Source organism: Pelodiscus sinensis, chromosome 3 (genome assembly GCF_052426305.1).
Source record: "Pelodiscus sinensis isolate ZL-2025 chromosome 3, ASM5242630v1, whole genome shotgun sequence".
Classification (NCBI taxonomy): domain Eukaryota; kingdom Metazoa; phylum Chordata; order Testudines; family Trionychidae; genus Pelodiscus; species Pelodiscus sinensis.
This window is the reverse complement of record NC_143054.1, coordinates 129,579,396-129,599,538: the sequence shown is the minus strand read 5'-3', so window position 1 is coordinate 129,599,538 and position 20,143 is coordinate 129,579,396. Positions and strand designations below refer to the sequence as shown.

General features: G+C 39.8%; 1 protein-coding gene across 1 annotated transcript in view; it reads right to left on the bottom strand.

Annotated features, from left to right (window-relative positions):
• The window catches only part of ACTN2 (actinin alpha 2), a 78,783-nt gene that overhangs the window by 41,842 nt on the left and 16,798 nt on the right, over positions 1 to 20,143 (bottom strand). Inside the window, exons 2-3 of the mRNA XM_075924812.2 lie at positions 7,241 to 7,355; positions 5,134 to 5,253 (exon numbers count right to left, since the gene is read on the bottom strand). Coding sequence (XP_075780927.1) covers positions 5,134 to 5,253; positions 7,241 to 7,355 — 235 coding nt within the window. The remainder of the gene's footprint in view (positions 1 to 5,133; positions 5,254 to 7,240; positions 7,356 to 20,143) is intronic.

Below are 20,143 nucleotides of genomic sequence, written 5' to 3'. Positions count from 1 at the left end.
AGCCTACACATCTGTCATACTGCCAATTTCATAATTCTTAATCTACACAGAATTTCTTCTGGTTGGTTTTTCAACAAGCTCATAGGACTGCTCAGATTAATTTGTCCTGAAAATTACGTACAGCTAAGATCGATACTTCCTTACTAAAGGCTTTTGTTCCACTGATTTAAACTTTCTCAAATCTTTACCTATCAGACTCACTTTTCTCTGTTATGTTTCTGCCTGAGGAAAAAACATGTCTCTAAAGGCTTGTCTACAGTTTAAAAAATCTGGAACAAGTCAGTGAGTGAATTTAAAGAGGATTAGCTGTTCCTGATTAATTCCACCTGTGTACATACTCAGGCTATGTCTAAATTTATCTGTAGATCGGCACTGCTGCAATCAATGCAGCAGGTGTAATTTAGTAGGTCTAATGAAGACACACTAAATATTTGGCAGAGTGCTCTCTGATCAACTGAGGTACTCCACTTGAAAGAGGAGAGTAAGGTAAATCAACAGAAGAGCATCCCTCATTGACACAGTATGGTACAGACACCACAGTAAGTCGACCTGTGCTACATCAACTCCAGTTACATTATTCACATAATCGGAATAGTGTACCTTAGGTTGACTTACAGCAATAGTGTAGACAAGGCCTTATTCTGCACTCTACTCTAGAAGAAGGGCATCCACACATCGAGTTAATCAGGAGTAGACAACCAGTTTGAGCAAAATCAGTTTTGCTGTTTTCAAATACAAAACAAGTGAACAAACATAGTTCTGCAATTTTTTAACAGCTCTCATGCATTAGAGAGTTACAAACTTGAAATCTGACATGCCTCTGGGGATAAATTTTTAAGTGGCTAAATGACTTAGGATTCTAAGTTCCATTTTCAAAACTGACGTTGGTACTTGGGAGCCAAAGTTCTACTGATTTTTCAGTAAAACGTACACACCTCAGTGCCCAAGTCCCTTGGAAAATGGGACTTCAGCTCCTAAGTTTTAGACAGGTTTGAAAAAGGTACCCATTGTTCCTAAGTAGGGTCAACTGTTCAAAAGTGGTCAACAGACAGCAGTGCCCTTTGAGAACAAGGAAACCTGCTTGTTCCTGAAAACTTCTGAAAATTTGGCCATAGATTAGATGTGCACCTTTTGGTTGTGTGATGAAAATTCATTTTGATTTGGCCAAGTAATAAGGAGATTTTACATTGTGTACTTTGTGTATGTACACAACTTTGTTACTAATGCTGTTCAGGTGACATTCTTCTAAATGACATTCTTCTACAATGGCAAGGCACACATAATTTATGTAAGTAATGTGAATGGCATTTTTTATGCCTGTGGTTTGAAAATAGTTCAAGGCATCAACACTACTTGAGCTCACCCAATGCAAAATGTGCAACCCAATCAGAAGATTTTCTCTCTCTCTCTCCAGGTGGTTGTGGAAGTAATTCCCAAGGTAAAACCCAGCAGTGAGATTATAAGAGGAGCAGCAGAAGGTCCTTAAAAGTGGGGGACCACTGGTACCCAAACTGAGGCCCCAACCTCTCACCAACCCTTTTCCCAGAGGTATTGCCATCTGATCACTCTTCTCTGACCCTCCCCTCCCTCCACTGCTCACCCTTATAGCCAATAAAAATAGGAGAGCCTAGCCTCCTACATTTAAAAGTGTGGGGGCCATGCCTCCCTTGCTCCCCGTGTTCTGGTGCCCCAGCACTGTAGTATTTATTTTATAGCGCAGTAAACTGTTAAAAAGGTAACTGGTTTCTTATTTTTCCACTTCATTCTTAGGTGGTCTCACCTAATTTTCCCAAGATTTATGGCCCTCTTCTCAGGACTCCATGTGGCATTGCTACCACCACCATATAGGCCCTGGAGGATCATGGCTCTCCTTAAGTTTATCATGAATTATACCAAAACTTAACTTTCTTCATCAGAGGAGACTGAATAGTAACTGGTGCAGATCTCTGTTGTGTTTTCCTCAAATACACATTTCCTTACACTTTGGTTGGTTGTGGATGACTGATTGACTAATCACTATACAATCATTTCTCAGTCTGTACAATATGTGGATTGCAATACGCATGGGGCATATGCTGATTTTCAGCCAATTAAGATCTGCAAAAGTATTTAGGCTCCTAATTTCTATGGAAATCGATGGAAGTCAGGATTCCAAACAATTCTGTGGATCCAGGTCTGTGTGATTATTTCATAACAACTACACTGCAAATACACAAATCTTTCTATTCTGACTGGCTACTGTAACCCTGCTGCTCACAGAACTTTCAAGTTATTTGCTAGCAACCAAGTAGATGTTTCAGCTTAGTCTCCTTACCAAAAACACTGTATGAGAGAGTCAAAACATACCTGACAATACATAGGGAAAAATACCAAAAATCAAGAACAAAACTGCTCAAGTGCTGAAAGTGACTGAAGCGTACTTTGATTCATTCCCTTTTCTTTCTTCTACAGGCCATCAGGGATATTATCCCCAAAATAACTTTATGTTTGTGTTTTCATTGCCTGTTTAGATTGGGAGAACTGCAGCTCCCACCTTTCAATTCAGCACAAAACCCAAAAGAAGCTAAACTATGTCCACTATTATTCTGGGGAGAAAAAGACGAAGAAGGGATAAAAATTAGGGAGGACGGGGAAGGTTGACAAAAGGCCCAAAATGTTTTGTTGTTTTTTATTTTACTTAGCTGTTTGTCTTTCAGCAGATTCCACAGCCCATTTTGGTCTTTGTGGGTTTTTTTCTTCTCACTTAAACAATAACTGGTAGGTCTTTTTTATAAATGATCTTCTGTGCGAACAAGCTCAACTTCTTTGTTTATTCATCCCAGGATACAATTACAAAACACAAAGCACCACAACTTATCTATTTTATTTGCTTTAAACTAAAAACAAACAAACAAACAAGCTAACAAAAAGCAACAATTGGCCATTTCCTGAGCTATGAACAACACACAGGTAGTGAACAGAGAAGACTCAAACACATTAACTAGGACTTTGCACTAGAGCACCACAAGACTAGTGGTTTAATCTTTATTCTGGGCCTCTGGTTTCAATCACAGTTGGTGGCACTAGGTTCCCTACAGACTCTTCATCCTCAGAGTGTCAGAAAATTAAACATGATCCTCAAGAGATTTAAAGATAGTGACTTCACAGTGTGGAAATTAAAAGGTATCCCAAAAATGGGTTTGCAAGATTAGGTGACTTACAGCCATTAGTAGCCATAGCTAAAGCACTACAATTTGGCTTGTTTTATAAGTTCCTCTTTGTGTCTAAATAATAAAAATAAATAATAATAACAAATAATAAAAATAAGACTTTTCTATTATACCTTCCATCCAATAATCTAAGAAGCTTTCCAAACGCCAAGTCAAGCTTTGCAACTGTTATCTCCAATTTTACAGACAATGAATTTGAAGGACAAAAGTTAAGTAACTTGTCCCATGTTATACAAGCAGTCTGTGGCAGAGCTAATTAGATCTCCTGGCTTCTCAGCTGGGCCTGCTTCTTCTCATTTACATTAAGGGCCAATTCAACTTTCTGCTTTTCAGTTTTCCCCATTAGTAAAAGAGGGTAGATACTTTACCTCACAGGGGTACTGTAAAGCTAAATTCATTCATGCATCCATTTAAAGTGTTTTGAGATCTTCCTGTAAGAAATACTATATACAGGAGTCAGCATCTTTAAAAAAGGGTATTTCGGATACTAACTTTAAATCTGTATTTACAGATCTAAATGTATTTAGAAACCTAAATAAGTGACCTGACTTTCAAAAGTGCTATGTAGCTAGCAACTCCCACAAATCAATGAAAGATGCCTCTTTTTTTAATGCCTAATTATGGATATAGAAGCTTAACACTAAGCACCTTAAAAATCTTGGGTCAGTATGTGCAAAATATTATCAGGTAACGTGATCACCCTTCAGCAAGACATCTCTCCCTGGAGACCTTTTCACCTCAGCCAGTGAATTCAAGATTCCTGTCACGGTGAAAAGCACTACTCACCAGACCATTTTTTTGTTCCATTAAGATTCTAACTTTGGCCTGTTTGTTCAGTGTTTCTGTATCAGCTTTGCAAGCAGTCTACCTTACACTTCATTTTTATTTCCACATGTAAATTGTCTCTACAATGCCCTCTGCTGTACACAGAATACAGCACTGCTCTCAGAAGAGCACCAAGTCTAAAGTGTGATGTGAGGGGGGAGGTGTTCTATTTCAACTGCATCGTTTGTCCACCGGTTCTCCTTGTTCTAACCGGTAGCTGTAGAACGTCACAACATTAACTAAACCAACACTTTGATGTAGGGAGAGACTGCACAAACCACAAATACTCAAAACAAACAAAAAGCAAAAGGCTACATACATCTTAGCAACCAGGCTGTTCTAGATGCTGAATTGGAATCCATAGGAAGTCAAGTCTCACTTGCTGTGAGATCTTGCTTGCTTCCCAAAATCCAACCAGCCCCTTGTTCATTTTAATGTAACTGCAATGACTATTTGAAGCAGAACAACAAATAATCATGTCTCTATGCTACACCTAACTCCATTTCATTCTTGAGTTCAGTATCCAGCCAGCTCCCGCTGCCACTTTTTCCATTATCCACTCTCTTAAGTATGTCTAGAATGTTGAACCTTGGTCTTAGAAGTGTAGTAATCATGTATACTCACCCATGTAACAATATAAGAATAGGCCTCATCCCCCAAGCAATTACATCAAAACATGTCATCTATACATCATACTCTCTAAAGAGATATAAAGATCCAGGTGCATTCTAGATTTCTATCTGATTTCTCAAGTTACTGATTTTTAATAGCATGTTGGTATGAAAGAAGGCAGTAAAGCAACCAAAGATTGTCCTAATCTTTAGAAAAAGGAATGGGGAGATGGTGAGATATTATAAACCATTAAACAGAACCACTGAAAAAAACATTCTGGTATCATCAAGCCCATCTCAAAACTCACATCTCCCTGCACCCAAATCTTTCCAGTTTTTATCTTCCCATCCTGCACAGAAGCCATCAAAGATGTATTAGGGGCCTTGGCCTTCCATGGCCAAAGAAGGGCCAGGACAACTTGGCCCCCAATCTCAGCTATCTAGCTTCTTTGGGATACATGTGCCTATTGTTAAGTGTTTCCACATACCTTCTGCGCCGATTGACACAAGCTTCACTCCTTTGCTGGCAATAAAATCCAAAGCTTTGTTGACGTTAGCAATTTTATGGAAGCGCATTTTTCCTCTGTCTGGTTTTGGTAGCCTTTCCCCTGTAGTACAACAAAATTTAATGCAATCATCCTTACAGGCACCTTGGCACAACCATGCAGGTGATTAGAAAAACTCAGAGAGAATGCATGCAGTTCATCGTCTCAAACCTGACCATTTTTCTGGGGGCATTTTTCTGAATGAATGTCAAGAGCATTTGAACAAACCCATAAAAAGCAAAGAAGTTATTTACTTTGATCTTCCAGGACAGCAGTGAAACATGAATAAATTTTTATGTTTGCCCAAACAGAAGAGAGACATAAAGACATTCAGTTTTCATATTTTATTTTGCTGCTTGTGGCTGCTTTAGAGAAGATGAATGTTAAAAAGGAAGGGAACAAGCCCTTCCTCATAGGTCATCACTCTTTCCTGCCTGGTTACAAGGGGGGCTGGACAGTAGGATTGGCAGAGATGTACAAGAGGGAACAGGAGTATCCTGGGAAATCTGAGGCTGTATGTGGTTAAATAGGCCCAAATCCCAGATCTCAGGATCCTGTGGGCATCGCTGCCTCTTCCAAACTTATCTCAACCTCATTTATCACTGGCACACTCACTTATTTCAGTGATGCTGCTGCTACTGGCTGGTACCAAAGGCTGTGTCTTTTCAGATGGTCAAGATATGGGAATAAATCCTCCATATACGAATTCAAAGTCTTCCACACAAAAACATGACTTAGAAAGGCTCTTTCACTGGCGCCTTTCCTTTTATCATACAATATGCTTCACATGACCATCCCCTCTTTTAATGGGCATCCTCAGCTAATCACACAATCTGCTGGTGACTACCTTTGAACATCAGAGGAAATAGATGATTTAGCTGGTTTGCCTATATAAATAGGAACTCTAAGTTGCTCAGCAGTATGGAAGATCAGGCCAATAATTCTTTAAGGTCTCTAAATACTGGGCCTGATTTTAGGCATCAACTTTTTAAAGGCTTGCCCAGTAATTAAAAAGAAAGAAAAAAAAGATCAAGGGGTTAAAAATAGAATATGATGTTTTAAAAATAACTTCGTGACCTACACATGGGGAGAAAATGTGAACTAAAAGACTTAGTTTCGAGGGTCTGAGCACTGGCCCTACATCCCTCCAAAAGCAATATCACCTGAAGCCAAATGGTTCAGACAGCTGCAGAGGTAACATGGCTTTAGGATATCAGCTTAGAAACATAGAACCCTGAACTCCTGATTGTGCAGGTAAGGAAAAGTGAGTTGTTTTTTAGCTCTTTTGTTTTAAAACATGTTCAGTTCTAACTTTTTAAGCCCACTCATGCATTGTGCTCAGTTTTGTTGTTGTTGTTTTTATCTTTAGCAGTTTTCACTCATTTAAGAGAGTACTTCATTAGTCTTTCCTACTGATGATATTTCAGGTAGGCTAAGGGGCGGGAGGAGTTTAAAAAAATATATTTTTTAAATTGCCAGTCTAAGGATAACTTGAATTTCAAACTTTGTTGTCCAGTAAGAAGATGTGGTCATTCAAAGGGTTGGGTTTTGTTTGTTTGTTTGTTTGACACTGTAAGAACTAGGCAGGTGCACAATTCCCAACTGAAATAAGCAGTAATGGTACATAACAGTGCACACAATTCCCAGCTGTGTTCAGAAAACAGATGGAGTGGAGACAGAAAAGGAAGATAGCAAAGTAGTAAGAACCTGAGGGATAAAGAATATTTATTTTCAAGAATATTTACAAAGAAACTGAGGTGAAAACCCACTTTTTAATTTTCACTCTCAGGTCAGATGCAGTGAGCCATCCATTTGCTCAGGAGACTTAAATAGGGGCCAGCAGATCCTCCACAGAACAGTGAACAGATTACTTGTCAGCCTGTAATTTTGCTTGTCCCAGGTATCTGGAAAACAGGATTGTTTCTAACCTCTCTGAAAGATTAATTTATGCTATAATTTTGCACTACAAAAATCTCTAAAAGGTTCTAGAGTCAGAAGCAGCATTCACTAAATGCATTATATTTTAAAACACATATTATTTCCAACAAACCTGAAATGACTTCCAAGAGGAGCATCAGTTTAAGGCCGTTCCTGAAGTCCTCTTCAATGTTCTCAATTTGTGTGCCTGCTTTCCTTAGGTGGGAATTGCACCAAGCTGTAAAGGTCTGTAATAGTAGTAAAAAAACAAAACACTTGTCTCCATGGCATCTTTCAAAGCAACTGCTAGGCCATCTGAGCAAACACTACAGATGAGAATGTCAAGGCTACCTGAGGTTTACTAGTAATATTGATAATCCTGGCTGCCATATAAGGAGAGATTAATAAAACTGGGACTTTTCAGCGTGGAAAACACACAACTAAGATGGTGGGGGGTTACAAAATCATGACTAGTGCGGAAAAAGGGAATAAAGAAGAGTTATTTATGCCTTCTCATAACACAAGAACAAGAGGGTCACCAAATGAAATTAACAAGTAGCAGGTTTAAAACAAACAACAGGAAATAATTCTTCACAAAATGCACAGTTAACCTGTGGAACTTCTTACTAGAGGCTGTTGTGAAGGTCAAGACTATTATTGGAATAAAAAAAGAACTAGGTAAATTCATGGAGGCTAGGTCCATCAATGGCTATTAGCCAGGATGGGCAGGAATAGTGTTCCTAGCCTCTGTTTGTCAGAAGCTGGGAACAGGCAACAGGGGATGTATCTCTCCACGATTACCTATTCTGTTCATTGTCTCTGGGGCATCTGGCATTGGCCATTGTTGGAAGACAGGATACCAGGCTATATGGACCTTTGTCCTGACCCAGGATGGCTGTTCTTATGTAATACTGATAAGTGCCTTTTTAAACTAACTTTTTATAAAGGAAATAGACCAGTTTCTTGAAAGCTTTGCAGTGATCCACATACCAACATTACAGAATCTGCATGACTTCTATATTTTAATATGGCCTGATTCATCAGGGATTGTTTTTTTGTTGTTGTTGTTTGTTTTTTTAAGTTTGGCTTCCTCTTTGTATTAACTTCCAAACAGTGACTACAACTGATGGTGGCTACAGGAATGGGTGATGGGTTTGGGGGACCTCTGCAATGAAATGCCCACTTTAGAAATATACATTTTATGGACAAATATGAACCTAGAAAAATACCTTTCAGACCAAAAATACCACTCAGCCCATGGAGGCAGAGCTAGCCTTTTTCATTTTGGTCTGTGTGGGCACAGAAGTGAGTCATTAATTTTTGTTCTTGTATTTTCAGGGTACTCCCTGGGAAACGAAACATATAGTCTATTTGTAGATTTAAAATGTTTAATAAAATGTGAATTGCAGTTATATTTGTGCATCCTTATATGCTACTGTGGGCCTTGAGAAGTCAAGGTGGGTGGGCTGACTGGGTTGAACCAAGAGTAGCCAAGAATTGCCTCTGCTGCTTTTAGTCCTGCATGCAGCCAACAGGCGACAAGGCCAGGGCTATATGCTGTCAGCGCAGCATGGGCTGGCATACTGTGACATCACGCTGCATGGACTAACTGAACCCTTGCAGTTATAGCATTGGCACAGTGGCATTGCACCAGTGCAGAAAAATAGAACCGTGGCACTGAGCAAGTGCAGACAGGAGTGTGGGGTGCATGCCTGTGGGATGTTGGGAAAAGTTGTGTGTGTGGATGTTGTGGCAACTTAGGAGGAGCCCAGTTGCTGAAGAGAAGAATCTGGAGAAAGCACCAGGAAGTCAGTCTGTATGCACATGGCTAAAATGTGAGCATCTGTTGTAACAACTGCGTACAGAAGTTACCTTAATAAAGAACCAGTTGAATTTTACAAGCATGGAATCTTGGGAGTTATTACCCAGTATATGAAAGAGACACAAAGTATTTTACAGTCCTGGTAGGATGCTGCAACACACAAATGCTATAGTGTTAACAAGCCATACGAGCTATATTTTGGCTTTCAGGCAGATCTTTACAGTGGAAGCTGTGTACTTGCACACTACACAAGAGGTCTCAAAGTTTGGCTTACCAGATTCAGACACAGTGCACGACCTCACTTCCACCATCATTTATTGCAGGAAGGATCTTGGCCAATGTCTCACCTTCCACAAGAATACACTGTGCACTCCATATTAAATAAAGCCATAATTTCTGTTTGTGAGGTAGCAGGGCCATGTTCCCATCTCCGCCTGAGCCCTTTCATTTGGGAATGGCTTGCATTGCTTTTTGGTGCTAGCCTGAGTCCTTGAGCCCACTGGCAAGGACCAGATTGGACTAGGTCCCACCCCCAGAAGAAAAAGCACCCTCTCCCCCAACACGCATGTGACCCTGCACATGGTGGGCACAATGAAGACAGATAGCAGTATCTGGCATAATCATATGCTGCCAGAATCTAGCTTGTTATAGTTTTTGTCCATCTCCAGTGTCTTTGAGTATGTTTAATCAGTATTAGGATTAAAAAAAAGCACATTTGCAAATACCATAAATTATAATACTCATCTTATGACAGAGAGTAATGTAGAAAGCACAGATGAAAGCACCCAAAGATAAAATGCACAGGAACTTATTACATGGAGACCTTGCATAGCCATTAGAAAAGCTAACCAATAAATAGCTGAGACTTTCACACTTTCCAAAATGATAGCTATCTATTTACTTTCAGATGTTACAGTATTTTGCAGAACTGTTTTAGGTGCACAAGACTAGGCTAGATCAGAACAGCCAAGCAGATGTTAAAAACAGACCTGCCAAAATCAAGATGAGACAGATCTCAGTGCTATGTTCATGATCTCGCCCATTTCAATATAGAACTTTATTAAGTTTATGTTGATTTCCTACTACTTATGCAAATTAATTGAACTCTCACATGTTGCCATTAAGGCCACAACTAAATTAGCAATGATATTAGTAACTATACGCCACAAAATCCAAATTAGATCTCCAAAATAAATAATTTACTTCAGATTTCAGTTTCCGAAGGGAGATCAGTACTTTTTGCTGCTGAATAAAGATTCATCTGATACTTGAGTTCATCATACAAGCAAATTAAAATAATCACCCACCTCAATTTCTCTATTCCATAGTGCTCAGATACCACAACCATTAGCATAAGAATCAGAACAGAATATTCTGAAATTAAGTTTCATCGGAGGATCCCAAGGAGCTTTGCAAATGTTAATTCAAACAACATCTCTTAGATATAATGTAATAAGATTATTTAAGTTTTCAGATGGATAAACCCGGGCACAGAGCTGTTATACAAGCTGCTCACAGTCTAGGCCCAGAATCTGGATGTTCTAGAACTCAGCCACAACCCTCCTCCCTCATGATCTAACCACTAGATATGACTGCTTCTTTATTCCCTCTCATCTCTTCTGCTCTGCCTGCCTTGTCTTTTTTGTAATGTTACTGTTCATTTTATAAAGATGTTGAAGATGCTTAGCAGCTGATGCTGCTACTTTGTCAAAAAATAAAAGATGCTACTTTGGCCCAAACAGTGAACAGATTGCCAAAGGATCAGTTCATCTCCACTTTTATAGAGTGTCTTACAATGCTTTTTCTGTGCTGATTTTTGCTTTCCTTTTTATTGCATTTTTATGTGTTTGAACATTAAATCAGCACTGATCCACAAACTGAAAATTACCAACATAAGAGATGGATTCAGACCTGTAGCCTCTCAAAAATGGTAAACTTAAAAAAAATAGCTGATTACCCACAAAACCTGAACAACAGGTTAAATGAAGTTCTGTTGAAGCACTATTCCTTTTTTCTGGTACTGAACCCACTTATACCAGGTCTGAATTTGTTCTGATTGGTCAAGGTCATCAGAGAAAACTACAATTTCTCATAGCAATCTATTTCGCCTATGAGATTTCTGTTACGTTTGCACATGAAATGCTGTTATCTGTATCTCAGTTATCTTGTGCCTCATTCAAAGCATAACTAATGTACATTCCAGCAAACTGTCTGCATGTGACTTTATAATCCAGTAGCTTCAAAAAACTGGCTTGTTTCCCTAGGACTAAACATGGCTACATGGGTATCATTTAATTTCAAGGGAGAGCCTATTACAGATATCAGTAATGCCACGCATAATAAGTGGCTGAACAAAACTCACTGCACACTTAAACATTCAATGCCTTCCCCAGACCACATTTTATTTAATACTCATTCTTTCACTCTCTTCTTATGATGCCATTGGTTGAGAGGATAAATTGACCTTGTTCTGGCTCTGACTAATAAATATTACTACAAATAATCAATAATCATTAATCATTGAATTAAGAATTCAAAGGAAGTTCAGATCTTGGAGGTCAAAACACAACCAACATATAACATTATACCTGGCAAATCTTTAATCCTTTGAGACTGAAATTAGGATGAATTAGGAAAGACACAGAGGGGTAGCCGAGTTTTTTTAGGAAGAGAGTTATTTTCACTGTTGACCTGTTGGGAGCCTATCAAAGTAGCAGATTGCCATGATGAGCAGGGTGGAAACGACACCACGAAACAATAGCACACAGTAAAATAAGTGCAAATAAATGTCTGGAACTTTGTCCTTTTGGGGTTTAAATGTATTTGAAAAAATTAGACACTGATTTTTTTTAAAAATGCCCATCGGAAAAGCCACCATTACAAGGAAACCTGTACTGTCACTCTAAGCAGAGAGAGCAGTGAAAGAAAGGCAAGGAATTTGAACTACAGGTTGAACCTCTCTACGCCAGCATTCTCCTGACTGGCAACATCTGTGATCCAGCATGATTTTAGTTAGCTGGATGTCCACTTGTCATGGGTTAAGTTTCCCGCAGTCCCGTAAAGTTTGTTACAGCCACTAGTGTTCTGTGATGTTATTTAGCTCTAATTTACCCTAAGGCTATGTCTACACTGCAGCTCTTTTCTGGGATATGGGAAGTATCCCGGAAAAGCTATGCCACATCCAAGGAATGTGTCCGCTTTTTTGAAAAATTTTTTGGGAAAGCAGATGTGTTTTTTCGCCATCCCTGTAAACCTCGTTGTACGAGGAAGAAGGGATGTGCCAAAAGAGGAGGTTTTTCCAAAATTTGGCACTTCGTAGATGCACCAAATTTCAGAAAAGCCTCTTCCAAAAGAAAAGTCGGAAAAAGATATGCAAATTGCAATTTGCGTATCTTTTTCCGACTTTTCTTTGTAGTGTGGACACAGCCTAAATGTCTTCTAAGAGCCCAGTGAGCAGTGGAAGTGTTGATAATGCTGCAAAATGATATTGACCTTCTGTGGTTTAGCAAATTCTCTGTGTTCAGCACCAGTGAGATACCAAGGGTGCCTGACTAGAGAGAGTTGACCTGTACTCTCTGATTCCCATAGGAAACTTCTCCATAACACCACCACCAATCTGTATGAGTCCTGATTTGGAAAGCCTTATGTTGAGTCATGACAGAGTAATTCAGTGCTTGGCCTCTCTGCAAAGACAACCAAAAGGGTTGTCTGTGTCATCTGTGATATAAAAATATGTGCACTGAACTCTGGACTGGGAAGACCAGATGAATTTCATGTATACTACTGAATCGCCATGAAGGTGTGGATTTGCAGCCGCTGGAGTAACCCTAACTTGTAGTCCTAGTACACTCTCAAAAATGATGTGTACTTTTGTAGAGATGAAAATTTAAGAACACATATTTCTGACTGAATCAGCAGCATATATAAAGGGAGAAAGGGCCTACAGCCATAGAAAAGCCTACATGTGTTGCATCTGCACAAGTACTAATAAAATTAAAGTAGTGTTTTCCTTTTATAACCGAGGCAGCCTTTCTTTTGAGGCTGCCTCAGTTATAAAAGGAGAACACTACTGTAATTATGAGCCTTTTGTTCTGATACCACATTTGAGAAACATATTTAATTGAGAAAGTGTCAATTCTTTCCCCTAGCGAGGACTTCTATCTCACAAAAAGGCTAACACTCCCTTTGACTGATTCAGTGGAACCAGAGAAAGATGGACTGGAATAACGTTAAGTTTCCAATACTTAACTACATTTAATAATTCAAACTAATTTTAAAAGAGTTCTTGTTTTCTTTCCCAAAACATCTGTTAGCCTTCCTGAATCGTTTCTTTTTGTGTTTCTAACCCTACTCATGATTCTTCCATAAGATAAAAATAGACAGTGCCCAATGGCAATTGAGCAATGATAGCTCAAAATAAACATACATATACACAGTGCAACACTAACAAGAAACTTAATATTTTATGTTCTGTTTTGTGAAGCAGAAGCCCAGCTGCCCTTGTGGACCTTGCAGTCTGCGACAAGGGGGCAAGCTCAGATACCGTGATCTTCATAATTAGATCTTCGTGGCTGTCAGGAAGTAGGAAAATATAAGCCAGCAGTGGCTCCCAAAAGAGCGTGCATTTATGGGTTAATACATACATTTGAGTGATTCCTGCTATTCACTTAAAAGGGCAAGTTCTTAAAACTGTGAGTTATTTTGCTTTACAGCGCTGATATAGCCCCACTCTCTCTCTCAACTGGTGGCAATTGGGATTGTTCATTATTTCAAGCCTAAATGAGGTGCAGTGACTCACTCTAGTTATATGTGGTATCACTGTGCTCTGAGTACATGGCGAGAGTGCTGCAGAGAGAATGCCGGCCAGAACATTCCTACTAGAGGAGACAGAAGTCTCTCTTTGAAGCACAGCCAGCTTCTGCTTATTATCCATATTTCAAAATGTAAACTCTGACCCTGCAATGTGACCTGCTAGCATGAAACTCTGTGCCCAGGAGACTTCAGCATCAGAGCCTCTCTCAGCTGGGGACTCCGTTTTCATGCTAGCAGTAAGCATGTAACATAGGGTATGTCTAGATTACATGCCTCTGTCGCCAGAGGCATGTAGATTAGGCTACCAGGCATAGGAAAATGAAGCGCCGATTTAAATAATCGCCGCTTCATTTAAATTTACATGGCTGCCGTGCTGAGCCGATCAGCTGTTTGTCAGCTCAGCGCGGTAGTCTGGACGCGCGGGTGTCGACATCAAAGGCATTTGTCGACCTCCCAGGTAAACCTCATCCCAGGAGGCATACCTGGGTGGTCGACAAATGCCTTTGATGTTGACACCCGCGCGTCCAGACTACCGCGCTGAGCCGACAAACAGCTGATCGGCTCAGCACGGCAGCCATGTAAATTTAAATGAAGCGGCGATTATTTAAATTGCCGCTTCATTTTCCTATGACTGGTAGCCTAATCTACATGCCTCTGGAGACAGAGGCATGTAGTCTAGACGTACCCTTAGAGACTTGACCATTATTCTTACTTGTTGCTGTTCTTGTTTTAAAGAGAGAGTCTCAACAGTTTCCCCTATTGGCACAAATTATACTTGCCACCATGCTGCCCTGCCTCCAGAACCCCAGAGCTGTCCAGAGTGGCAGGGACTGTGTTGCTTGAACACCTGTTGTCATATTTCTTTCTCTTATGTTTAACAATATTAACTCAGTTACGTTATGTATAGATATATATTAGGGATGTGAATGACTAGTTGACTAGTCAACTATTCGATAAGCAAATGCTTAATCGGACAGTTGACATACTAGTCAACTAGTCTCTCTCCCTCCTCCCATTTGCTGCCTTTATCAGAAAAAGGCAGCAAGGCGGGGGGGGGGGGGGGGGGAGAGAAGAGGGTGCTTCAAAGTGGCAATGCTGCGGGTAGCCCGGAGTCAGCTGGGGACTCCCCTGCTGACCCCGGGCTCCATTCAGCACTGCTGCTTTGACATGCTGCGAGGAGCACAGGGCCAGCAGGGGACTGCTTGAATCCCCCGCTGGCCCCATGTTCCCAGCAGCACTTTTGCCTTTGAAAGTGCCCTTATCAACTAATTGAATAGTCGATGTAAATTGCATTGACTATTCATCTAGCCAATTAATCAAATTTTAAAATCCCTAAGAGATATTACTATTTTTGTTTTCCCAACTAAATACGCAGCTTACTGTATTACTTAATAGCTTACTATTTATGTTGTAAAATGAATGCCATACAAACATACAGAAGATGAAACACAGATCAGTTGGTATGGTTGGGACATCAACATCTTCATTTTTCAACTTTGTGATTTTAACTGTGCAAGTGTCAAACAGCAGGAAAAATGCTGAAAAGCCAAAGTGGCATAATTTAAAATGGCAAGACAGTACCACAATTTCAGGGCCAATAGAATAAAGGCTTTGTCACTCCACTGCTATAAAAGGGTGATAATGGTACTGTAAAAGGGATTGATTTCCAGAGGTGCTGAACACCTATATTACTTCCAGCTGATGCCAGTAAGAGCTGTTAGCTCTCCAAATGCAAACACCCACCAAGATATGACATAAGAAGCAGGTCTCAATATATCCAGGTCCCTCTCCATTAGGAGCCTGAAAAGCCAAAAAGAGGAACCTCTTTATAAGCAGTCATTGCTAAGCTGGAATAATATGATCATCATATTAGTCATCCCTGCACAAAAGGCAGCAATGTGCCTATTCTGTTAGCCTTAACATTTCTCATGGGCAGAGGACTAATAGCAGAGTCCACCCAGCAGGAAGTTCTACAATAACTGAGGAGTGATACTATTACCATATAGCCATACAATTTTTTTCATTCTAAGAAGGAAACCTTTCCAATTGGAACCTCCTTTACTATAAGCTGCAATTTGTCTCTTGGCAACTGCTGAAGTGACCCAGCTACATTATTTTTACCATTAAATCTCAAGTGCAGCTTGTACCATTCATTGTACACAACGTCCTGCTTCTGCTCTCTAGTCTGCTGCTGGGTAAAACAACAGCAGCTCTCACTGTTTGCTGTTTGTACTACAGTAGCACCTAAAGGCTCCAGTGTGCCAGGCACAGTACAAACACAGTGAGAGAAGGTCCTTGCCTCCAGTCTACATGAACACGAAAGACAAGGGTTGATGGGACAACAGAAGCAAAGATATTTGTCTAAAGACACACAGCAGGTCAGTGGCAGAGCCAGGAATAAATGACAGAAAACAGGCCAGCCCTTTGCAGTCATGTGATAATATGTGACAAGTGCAGTGAAACTGCCTCACACCATATTATTTAAGTTGCCGCTTAAAATGTTCCCTAATGGTTATTAATTAACATGTGTGAGTTTTCTACATATGTGTAGAAATAGCTGTACCAAAAGTGAGTTGGGTTACCTTTAATCCTGGAGTCTATTCAATCACTTATGGTATGTCTACACAGCAACATTACTTCAAAATAACTAGCATTATGTCGAAATAACTTAGTTTGCATCAACACAGCAGGCAGTTATTTTAAAATAATGTCAAAATATTGTCAAGCTGGAAGACTTCTTACTCCGATTCCTGTGACCCTCATTGTACGAGGAATAAGGGAAGTTGGAGGAAGAGTGCTCTATTGCAAAATAAGCGCTGTGTAGACGCTCCCAATTTCGAAATAAGCTATGCAATTGATGTAGCTCAATCTGCAGAGCTTGTTTCGAGTAAAGCCATGCTGTGTAGACGCTTAGTGATAGGAAGTCCTCAGCTGCCCAAGTGAAATATTAAGGCTAACTGAACATAGCATAGTAACATGCCAACTGAATTTGATTGTGTGAAAGATGTAAACTTTTGAAGTGGGGGAATTATCTAGGGAGGTCCAAGGGATTATGTACTATATGTAGGAGCTATTGGAAGAATTCAAGAAGAGGAAAATCTATATCAAGGAAAAATTCCTGACAGTGATGTCATTTAAGCTGCAGAATCATCTTACATGGGAATCTGATGGAAACCCCATGGCTTGCAACATGAAAACTAGAGAAGGTGCTAGAAAATAAAGAATCACAAGGTCACAGAATTCAGAGATGGAAAAGCCCTACTAAGCTCCATCCCATCTGCCCATAGTGGTCATATAAAGATTGATAGTGCACTGAATCACAGCTGCAAACAGTCCGCTCTATCAGAGTATCAGCTCCATAAACTGAAAGATCATTTCTCCTTTTTGATTTCCACTCTATCATTCATGGGGTATATAATTAAAGAGGCACATTCTCTGTGTAGTAGACAAAATGTAAATTCCACTAGCATTAATGGGAATTCTACTCACACAGAATAGCCAGGGAAGACTTTAGCCCTTACAAAGCAGGTGGTCTAATCCTATGCGAGGGTAAGGTTTCTTGGAAAATACGCAACCCCTGTCTCTGTGTGACATGTCCATTTCACGGCCATGATTATTGCCAAAAAAAGCTGAAGATTCTAAAGCATTTAAATATCACTTTAAGAATAACTTTAGGAGATCACCACCAAGGCCCGACACTGACAAATGTCAGGAAGATCATCAAGCATTTTGTTACAGTTACATTAGTACTTTCTTTTAGTGGAGTCAACAAAGAGAAAGGGGCTGTGTTTCTCCACCAGTGTAAAAAACCATCAGGCAGAAAAATTCCAGGGAAACTTGCATGTGGATCGCTGCACACTCTGTTACCAATTCATTGTCACCATCTTATGAGGGAAGAGTTTTTCAGGATTGTAACGGGAGTGGGTGGGTGAGGTTCTGTGGCCTGCAGTGTGCAGGAGGTCAGACTAGATGATCATGATGGTCCCTTCTGGCCTTGAAGTCTATAAGGGTACAGAAATGATAAGATTACCTATATATGTGTGGATAGATCAATGGAGAAATTCAGCAGATTAAGAGCATCCTGGAAAGAGGACTTTGATTCTGAATTCTGGCTCCCATCCTAGATCTGCAAACTATCCCTATTCCAAAGCCTGATCCAAGCCACTTTAAAGCTATAGTGCTTTTCCATTCACTTAATTGGGCTTTGGATCAGGCCTCATATTTGGTAGAAGCCATGGAGTAAGAGTTAATAATACTGCAACTGTCGGCATTAATTCCTAATATAAACTCTGTGGTGATGCCAAGGGCAATAGCATCCAGCTAGAGTATTTTTAAATAGTTAAAATAATGACAGATAATTATAGACTGAAAATTAAAATAATTAAAAAGGAGGAAGCCATATTGTCAGCCTGATTACCTATAGCAAAGCAAGACAATTGGTGCTGCAATCAAAAGACAAAGGAAGTTGAAGCTAGAGACACAAGGGAACAAACCCAGAAATTACATAATTGCCTAAACTACCAACCACTATGTGCAAGCTAATGTTTGTGGATAGTATTGCCCTTTACTGAATGCAACTGCCTAGTTGTGTTTCATAGCTCTCATTATATAAAAATCTTCAGCCTAAACCTATGTGAATTTGAAGATAAGGGCTCAGAATACAGTCAACCTACTATCAATCTAGTTTGAAAAAAAGATGGCCAGTGTATAGAATTTCTTACATTAAATACTATACATGAATATTGCAGAGAGTAAATATCTTCCACCCTGGCAAGTAGTCACTACATTTTCCAAGACCTGGGTTATGGCCCTGAAATAAAAATCATGAGATCCAGGCTCTGTTCCTAGTTTTGCCACTAAATTTAGCAAATTATTGAGGCTTTTTTTTTTCAAAAACATTCAACCGTGACCTCGTTCTGCTGAGCATTTTTGCAAATTCTTCCCATGACTCCTAGTTGAGGGCCATAATCCATTTGACACCAGTAGGAGCAGGGTGAGGCGAATGCTGAGTGCTTTGGAAAATATCTTTTTTCAATCATTCTGTACCAGAGTTGGTCACCTATAAAATGGGGACTGTAAAATACGGACAATAAAACTTCCATATAGCCTCACAATACTCCTTTGAGAAAGTCATCAGTGTTTGTGAGCACTATAAAAAAAAGACAAATAAAACTTAAAAAAAACAACTAACAGTTCTGCAACATCTTACAGACTAACAAAAAAATATAGAGTCTCTAAGGGGCTGCAGAACTATTCGTTATTTTTTAAGTTTTTTCACTTACAGACTAACACGGCTACCCCTCTGAGACTAATAAATAAAAGGCAGTGTAGGAGATTGGGAAGCTGGCAAAGCTATGCATGTGTTGTAATAAACATATTGTAAATTGAATCAAATTAAATACTATCATAAGTAGATGGAAGACAACTCATAATAATTACAAACGTTTTTAAACAGCAGGTATCCATTTATCTAAAGTTAATCTTAAATTGAAAAATCAAAAGCTAGTTTCTCAGCCTAAGACTATTTGCTACTATTGTAAGAAGTCTGGCTGCATGCTCATTATCTTCCCACTACCTCCCCCTTTAAACATTTTTTAGTGAATGCTTTTCCTTATGAAATGTGCCAGAGTGACAGCTCTGGAGACAGAAGTCCTCTTTCTATCCACAGCATGGAGAGTGGCTGTGCAAACTGTCCTTAATTCCCTTCACAGATAGAAATGTTCCCTTCCGATTACTTGTATAAGTAAAGGAGTGATTTAGCTTTTACGTCCATCACTCCTGTGCTACTCTTGATATTACAAGGCAGGTCACATTGTGCAAGGCACAGTTCACAAAGCCACAACGTAGGGTCAATCTTTGGCTTCCCCGGTAAGGCTGCCAACTGTGATGGTTTATGCGATGAGGACAGCTGTCCGCTGAGAGTGAAACTGAGTATGCCAACTGATTTCACACAGGATATCAAACAACCTCCAAGTGTTAACCACTTTGTTGCTATCTCAAGGGGCTCTGGATTCCAAACTGTGACCTAAAACTGAAAGGCTCCATATCTCTAGTGTCCTAAACCATCCAATCCCCAGTGTACAAACTTATCTCCATCTTTATCTCAAGATTCTCTTCCACATTGAAATGGGCTATAGAGGCCACTCTATTGTGGTTTCTTAGCAGGCTTTTGCTATTACTGCAATATGGAGTTCAATTCCTCAATATGGTCACTACTGTGATGATTGTTAGCAGTTTTCAGGGTCTTGCAGGTTGGTTTCTTGGTGGAGGAAAAGTCAGTGATTTGGCGTCTGGGCATTTCCATAATATAGCTTGTTTATTTAGACTATATGCACCCATCTTTGAACAGAAATGGTTGGAATACAGGTAAATCCCACCTTTAAGAAACCTCAGCCCAACACC